This window comes from Volvox carteri, assembly GCF_000143455.1.
Source record: "Volvox carteri f. nagariensis unplaced genomic scaffold VOLCAscaffold_4, whole genome shotgun sequence".
Taxonomy (NCBI): domain Eukaryota; kingdom Viridiplantae; phylum Chlorophyta; class Chlorophyceae; order Chlamydomonadales; family Volvocaceae; genus Volvox; species Volvox carteri.
This window is the reverse complement of record NW_003307547.1, coordinates 405-8747: the sequence shown is the minus strand read 5'-3', so window position 1 is coordinate 8747 and position 8343 is coordinate 405. Positions and strand designations below refer to the sequence as shown.

Genomic DNA, 8343 nt, shown 5'->3' with positions numbered 1-8343 from the left:
CACTCTAGAGGATCCCCCGTGTGTTTGTTCGGTCGTAATTAGCACCACCACCACCACCACCGCCACCACCACCACCACCACCACCACCAGCATGATGATCAAGATATGATCTTCAGAGGATTAATACTCAGAGGGCTCACTCATACATGTGTTTCAGGAATAATCATACAACACAGTGGGATCAGAATCGTATGTGTATCGTATGCGTTACACTTTCTGGAGTTACCGCGTTACCCCCCTCCGGAGGTGTATGTAACCCCGGGGGGGGGCCCCATACACTCTTGGAGCCCGGATGAGGCGGCGCAAGGGCCCGGAGGGGTCGAGGGGGCTGTATGTCCGAAATGGATAAAAAAACTCCCAAATTGAGTGCCCTTTGGTGTTATGGGGGATCGGGACTAAGGTTCTATTGCGGGCAGGGGTGAGGACCAAGAACATTCCCTCACACGCCCGTCGTCAGTCCTCAATGAACTCCCCTTCCCCCTTTCCTCCCTCCCCCCCAAAACACATAACCCCCCCAAACACACACACACGCGCGCGCGTACCCAGGGAGAAGAGCCGAAAGCGCCGGTTATCCCGCAGTACGGCACATGCCGCCACACCCTTTTCCATTCTCTCAACCACAGAGGGCTTCTCGTGCAGCAGTACGGCGCGTGCCGAGGCGGTGGCGGAGTAACGGAGGGGGTCCATACGGCCAGGGCCCTGTACGACGAGAGGGAAGGTGCGGGAAAGGATTAGGGGCCCTGCGGGCAGCGCGGGTCTCTCTCTCCGGCTCCTCCGGGTCTGAGGTCTGAGGACTCCCTGGAGACATACATGCCCGCTGCTTCGGCAGCCATGGATCCAGCAGTAGCAGCTGAAGTGGAAGTAGCAGTAGCAAAAGCAGCAGTAGCAACACTAGCAGTTGCAGCAGTAGCAGCAGTAGCAGCAGTATGCGGCACCTGATCCGGCGACATACTCCTCGGCTGGTTCCTCCCGCCGCGGCCACCTTTACCGGCCCCCCCGCTTGACGCGGATCGCCCATCACTGCCGCCGTCGTCGTACTCGTCTCGCTCGTCATCACTGCCGGGATCCAGCGGTTCGTTGAGGAAGTTGGGGCTGAGGCCGGGATACGCCAGGGAGGACTGAATATCGCGGGATCCAATGACGCCTGTACGGCGCAGGTCATCCAGCTGGCGTGGCGAGGGTAGGGTAGGGGAACAGGGAGGCGGGGGAGAGGAGGGTTTCGGAGCGTTAAGGGTTTCATGGCGAAGAGGTGTCTTCATGCTGGGGTCCTGTAAGGGGATGAGATGACTACAAGGTGGTGGCATGGAGATGCAAACCGAGAGGTGATCTGGTTGTGAGGGGGAAAGAGAGGGGTAAGTGGAGGAGGAGGAGCATTAGGGTGAAGGATGGCTTGGTGAGGATGGAGATATGTGGGCGTGACGATCACGTGGGCGGATGGAGTAGTAGGGGTGTGGTAAGGCTGAGGTGGTGTTGCCTGTGGCGTGATGTATGGTGTTTAGGTGGGAAATGGAGCGGGAACAAGGACCCTTTTGCGTTACAACGCGAGTAAAACGCAGTTCTAAATGTCAGCCCATAATGATGTGTCACTACAATGTGCAGCAACGGTCAGTTGAGGAATACCGTCGCAGGACCTGTTCGCATGCGCGTGCCTACCGTGAACACGGGGTCGAGGCTCTGAATCTTCCGCGCATCCTTGGGTTTATAGATGTAATGGAGCTGGTGCTTCGGTGAGCCCACGCCATCGTCGAGCTGCATGGCTGTGCTGGGAAGCTGAGGCAGGCGGTTTGGCATTATGTTCTACCTAGAAACTCTGCACCTTGAGCCGTATTTACTTGTTATCATAAGACGTGCATTTGTTGACAATTCAAAAAGCCATCATTTAGAGGCGTTTGCGCTCGGAGAAATAACGCAACACTTGGAGTCTTCGCAGAGCTTTTCACCTTAAATCAACTCCTCGACATTGAGGATCATTGTCTCTAATTGTAGTCTAATTGCCGTTATTGAAACACGCGTTTGGGTCATCGTTATAAAATGGTTGCCGTACATTCTGCAAGCAATTAATACTTAACAATACCTTCTGGCTCTGGCGAGCTATTGTCCGGCATTACGTAGCTTACAGTATTCATTCCTAGCTTACCACCAGGTTCCGTACAACCTGACGGGGCGTCACCCTTGCAATTGCCCCTACCCTCACATCCCAACTTTTGTCCTTCAATCAAAGATAACTGTAATGATCGGATAAATCATTCATACTCCAACTATCAGGCTCGCCGCTTATGAGCGTGCACGTCGTTCGTCGAGCGACAGTCGCATCTTGCGTTACCGCGCTGCTGCAGCGTGGGGCCCCAGCGACTACCCAGTCTCCCAGCAAGCAAAACCGTGGACAGTCGCCAAGTAATTTCCGCATTAATTGCTTCCAGTGCACTGGAAGGAGCTTCCCAAGCCGACGAAGCATTGCCCGCCGCGGGCGAGACCAGCCCTGTACCCCTCCCTGCCGCAGACTCAAACCCCTGGCACAAGAAGGCCCGCAGATATCGCATGACGCAGATTTTGTAGCGCTGCTGTACATCGTGGCAGCCTACCTAGCGAGTTGAAGGGTCAACAGCTGCCAAAAAAACGTGGATACCCATGAACATTTTAGCTCTCCCTCCTGCCTTTTTAGTCCAATGCAGTTGTACAAGGGTATGCGAAATGAGGTGCTCTGTGATAGTAGGAGACTCCTGCCTCAGATGGTAGTCCTTCAGGTGAACAATAGCAGTACAGGTCTGACCATACGAGGACAGCCGCCATGTATAGGACCCACATTGCTATGAAAGCAGCTCGCAAGACCCGCCCAGACAGGTTCATCATCATCATCATCATCATCATCATCATCATCATCATCATCATCATCATCATCATCATCATCATCATCATCATCATCATCATCATCATCATCATCATCATCATCATCATCATCATCATCATCATCATCATCATCATAGTTACCGATAAAAGCTCTGCAACCTTTCAGGCCGCCTCACCTACCGGTAGGTAAGGTAACCGATCGGTAAGGTTACCAATCGGTTACCGGGTCGTTATCTCAAAATGTCGGTTACCCCACTGTAGCGATCAGTTGGGTTATAGCTAACAGGTCGTTTACCGACCTTTTTTTTGCCATAGGGTGGAGGGAGGGACGTATGGAGGGAGGGATGTATGGTCCTATGGTATACATTCTACCTGTCGCCAACCGGTAACCGGGCCCAACTGGTCGGTAGGGTGGGGCCTCGGCAGGGTTACCCAGGAGTTAACTGCCTTCACCCCACCGAAGGGTTACCTTATCGATGGATCACCCCACCAACCGGTTACCGGCCGGGACGAAACTCGGTTGACGGTAATGGAATGCAATGGAAAGTACCTAACCATGCAGAAGAAGTGCCTTGTCTACACCTGGTTCAGTAAAGCGACCAAAGACCTGCCAGCTGAGCTGCTGCGTGTTCACCGTGCTGGCTGGTGCACGCTGACAAACGAATTTTTTCCTAACAAGACTGCCCATGTGTACATCTTTAGGTTTGGTTTACCATACTGTGGCTGTACAGAGGTAAAACTTTAAACTTGGACAAGTTCACAAACAGTTTTAAGATCCAATGCTCGTCATTGCACCTATGGAGTGAAATGACGAGGCATACCTTAACCTAGCCATTCAAACGCGAATTTGCTGAATATGGAAAACACGCTAGAGAATTTTGCCCACCATGTCCGCGCGGAAATTCGCATTCTGGGGAAGGCATCTAGAAATATAAAGGATAGGCTGTTATGTATGCCGCTGTAAGCCGGGCGATAAGCTGCTTGTCAAGGCAGTTACTCCTCTGCATTTGTCGCCAAGTGCCTTTAAGGAGATCATTTGCTTGTCACCAGTCGGTAACCCTGCCAAACCGGTCGGTAACTAAGTCGCTCCGGTACCTGGCCGGTAGGTTAACCGACAAAACGATACAATGACCCAGTAAGTGGAGGTTCACCGACCGAGAAGGTTACCAGTTGGGAACCTAACCGACCAGCCTAGTCCCCCAGTACTATCACCCTAGCGACACCACATCACCACATCACGAGCCCAAGGCTGCCAATGCAGACATCACACACCTAGACATCGTAAACCGATACCGCTGCACCGGACACTTACTACACCAGCACCATAAAGACGCACAAGATCCCGCCGGTGATGCGCTTCCTCAGCTGCTCTCAAGCTGCCCCTCCACTGCCACCGGTCACCTGGCCATGAAGCTGCGCTCTACCCTGGCCGACACCTTCGAACAGTCTGGGAGACTAAAGCTCCCCTACTTCCGGCTTTGGTTCTGCCTAGACTCCAAGGCTGCCAACGCCACCATCTATGAATACAACACCAGCTAAGTCATCACCGATTTCATTCTCCTGCATCTACAGGGCTTCACCCGGCTTAGCACAACGTCACAAACACTTCCCCCGACCTCCCCCACACCATTTTTGCCGTGCGCGCCCAGAAGTGCTTTAAGCATGAAGGCGCGAAAGTGCTCAAGGTCGTAACCACTCCAGTACCGCCCCGGCTACGGGATCAGCGGCCCACTCGGTAGTCAGCTGGTTCGAGGGGAGACAATCGGCAATCCGCATGCAACACACAGATCAAACCATCACATGGTACATCACTGAGATGGACACCTGCCCTGCCCACCTTCCTTTCCCACCTGCCCTGCTCTAACTACGTTTACCACTGGCCCTTCTTACCATCAGCCCTGGCAACCTGCCCTCCCGCCTGCCCGGCCAACCTGCCAGTGATTTTTTTTTCATTTAGGCCGGGTCTCAATTTATTCCGACCTAAGTAACAAAGTTGCTAGGGTCGCCGTAATTTATTCCGTAAGTGTGGTCGCCGTAATTTATTCCATAAGTTACAACTCCCCTCATAGACCAAGAGGCACGCACTGAGTTGGCGCGTTTTCGTTCATGTGCGCACTCTTCATGCACATGCATAGATAGTTCTGGCACTGTTTGTGAGCAATAGTTCTGGCACTGTTTGTGAGCAAAGGCCCAAAGCAAGCAACCGCATAGCAAATCATAGGCCGTCACAATTTTCAGGCTTATCTTGCTGTTTTGGTGTTTGTTCGACGTTCGAGTCGTTGCAGTAGCCAGGCGCGCTGTGTCCACTATCCTAGTAGCCGTGGCGCTGACGTGACACCACCCGCAACATTCTACTAGTGCAGTAGCCAGGCGCGCTGTGGTCCACTATCCTAGTAGCCGCGGCGCTGACGTGTCACCACCCGCGGCGTTCTACTTGTGCAGTAGCCAGGCGCGCTGTGTCCACTAAGCTAGTAGCCGTGGCGCTGAGGTGTCACCACCCGCGGCATTCTACTAGTGCAGTAGCCAGGCGCGCTGTGTCCACTATCCTAGTAGCCGTGGAGCTGACGTGTCACCACCAGGGTTCGACACTGACCTTCCTGAAACTTGCGGGCTCCCCCGTACCTCCCAAATTTTCCTTACGGAGGGGCCCCCGTACCAGGCTCCTGTGCCGGCCGAAAACCTTACGGGGGCCCCCGTAACCCCCGCAAAACCTTTACGGGGGCACTGTCCTTGGCTGAAACGCTGTGGAAAGTGACGCTTTGCATTTGTTTTGCCCTGTAAATCGTTATTTTCGTTATTTTCTCGCGCTTCTTGGAGGGCGGTGGATTAGGAGGCCCTTGGTCACCTCCTGACGACTCATTGTCTGCCATTGTATACCAGAAGTTATAAAAGTATAATGAAAAGTGTAGTTAAATATTGCAATATGAATAATATGTGCCAAGTGTGTGGCCTTATCCTTTATATGGTCCGTCTTCTCCCCTACAGGGCCCCGTACGGCCTCTTATAAATCCTTAACATCCTTACCACCGTAACCGTAGCCACCGTAACCGGCCTTCGGCCGGTCCGGGGGCGGCCCCGTACGGGGCGCTTCGCACCCCAAAATCCTTACGGGAGCCACCGAAAAGTCCTACGGGCCCTGACGGGGATACCGAAAAAAGGCCAAAACCTTACGGCCCCGTACGGGGTGTCGAACCCTGGTCACCACCCGCGGCATTCTACTAGTGTAGTAGTAAGGCACGCTGTGTCCACTATCCTAGTAGCCGCGGCGCTGACGTGTCACCACCCGCGGCATTCTACAAGTGCAGTAGCCAGGCGCGCTATGTCCACTAAGCTAGTAGCCGCGGCGCTTACGGGTCACCACCCGCAGCATTCTACTAGTGCAGTAGCCAGGCGCGCTGTGTCCACTAAGCTAGTAGCCGTGGAGCTGAGGTGTCACCACCCGCGGCATTCTACTAGTGCAGTAGTAAGGCGCGCTGTGTCCACTATCCTAGCAGCCGCGGCGCTTACGGGTCACCACCCGCAGCATTCTACTAGTGCAGTAGCCAGGCGCGCTGTGTCCACTATCCTAGTAGCCGCGGCGCTGAAGTGTCACCACCCGCAGCATTCTACTAGTGCAGTAGCCAGGCGCGCTGTGTCCACTATCCTAGTAGCCGTGGAGCTGAGGTGTCACCACCCGCAGCATTCTACTAGTGCAGTAGCCAGGCGCGCTATGTCCACTAAGCTAGTAGCCGTGGCGCTTACGGGTCACCACCCGCAGCATTCTACTAGTGCAGTAGCCAGGCGCGCTGTGTCCACTAAGCAAGTAGCCGCGGCGCTGACGTGTCACCACCCGCGGCGTTCTACTTGTGCAGTAGCCAGGCGCGCTGTGTCCACTAAGCTAGTAGCCGTGGCGCTGAGGTGTCACCACCCGCAGCATTCTACTAGTGCAGTAGCCAGGCGCGCTGTGTCCACTATCCTAGCAGCCGTGGCGCTGAGGTGTCACCACCCGCAGCATTCTACTAGTGCAGTAGTAAGGCGCGCTGTGTCCACTAAGCTAGTAGCCGCGGCGCTGACGTGTCACCACCCGCAGCATTCTACTAGTGCAGTAGCCAGGCGCGCTGTGTCCACTATCCTAGCAGCCGTGGAGCTGAGGTGTCACCACCTGCAGCATTCTACTAGTGCAGTTGCCAGGCGCGCTGTGTCCACTATCCTAGTAGCCGCGGCGCTGAAGTGTCACCACCCGCAGCATTCTACTAGTGCAGTAGTAAGGCGCGCTGTGTCCACTATCCTAGTAGCCGCCGCTCTGACGTGTCACCACTTGCAGCATTCTACTAGTGCAGTAGCCAGGCGCGCTGTGTCCACTATCCTAGTAGCCGCGGCGCTGAAGTGTCGCCACCCGCAGCATTCTACTAGTGCAGTAGCCAGGCGCGCTGTGTCCACTATCCTAGCAGCCGTGGAGCTGAGGTGTCACCACCTGCAGCATTCTACTAGTGCAGTAGCCAGGCGCGCTGTGTCCACTATCCTAGTAGCCGCGGAGCTGAGGTGTCACCACCCGCGGCATTCTACTAGTGCAGTAGTAAGGCGCGCTGTGTCCACTATCCTAGTAGCCGCCGCTCTGACGTGTCACCACTTGCAGCATTCTACTAGTGCAGTAGCCAGGCGCGCTGTGTCCACTATCCTAGCAGCCGCGGCGCTTACGGGTCACCACCCGCAGCATTCTACAAGTGCAGTAGCCAGGCGCGCTGTGTCCACTAAGCTAGTAGCCGCGGCGCTGACGTGTCACCACCCGCGGCATTCTACTAGTGCAGTAGCCAGGCGCGCTGTGTCCACTATCCTAGTAGCCGCGGCGCTGAAGTGTCACCACCCGAAGCATTCTACTAGTGCAGTAGCCAGGCGCGCTGTGTCCACTATCCTAGTAGCCGCGGCGCTGAAGTGTCACCACCCGCAGCATTCTACTAGTGCAGTAGCCAGGCGCGCTGTGTCCACTATCCTAGCAGCCGCGGCGCTTACGGGTCACCACCCGCAGCATTCTACTAGTGCAGTAGCCAGGCGCGCTGTGTCCACTATCCTAGTAGCCGTGGAGCTGAGGTGTCACCACCCGCAGCATTCTACTAGTGCAGTAGCCAGGCGCGCTGTGTCCGCTATCCTAGAAGCCGCGGCACTGAAGAGTCACCACCCGCGGCATTCTACTAGTGCAGTAGCCAGGCGCGCTGTGTCCACTATCCTAGTAGCCGTGGAGCTGAGGTGTCACCACCCGCGGCATTCTACTAGTGCAGTAGTAAGGCGCGCTGTGTCCACTATCCTAGTAGCCGCCGCTCTGACGTGTCACCACTTGCAGCATTCTACTAGTGCAGTAGCCAGGCGCGCTGTGTCCACTATCCTAGCAGCCGCGGCGCTTACGGGTCACCACCCGCAGCATTCTACTAGTGCAGTAGCCAGGCGCGCTGTGTCCACTAAGCTAGTAGCCGCGGCGCTGACGTGTCACCACCCGCGGCATTCTACTAGTGCAGTAGCCAG

The 8343-nt window shown here is 55.4% G+C and overlaps 1 protein-coding gene across 1 annotated transcript in view; it reads right to left on the bottom strand.

Moving 5' to 3' along the window:
* Positions 1-1166, bottom strand: part of VOLCADRAFT_116088 (uncharacterized protein) — a gene marked incomplete at both ends in the record, with an annotated part of 5469 nt that extends 4303 nt beyond the window's left edge. Inside the window, 2 exons of the mRNA XM_002946629.1 lie at positions 543-699; positions 936-1166. Coding sequence (XP_002946675.1) covers positions 543-699; positions 936-1166 — 388 coding nt within the window. The remainder of the gene's footprint in view (positions 1-542; positions 700-935) is intronic.
* Between the last annotated feature and the right edge of the window lie 7177 nt (positions 1167-8343).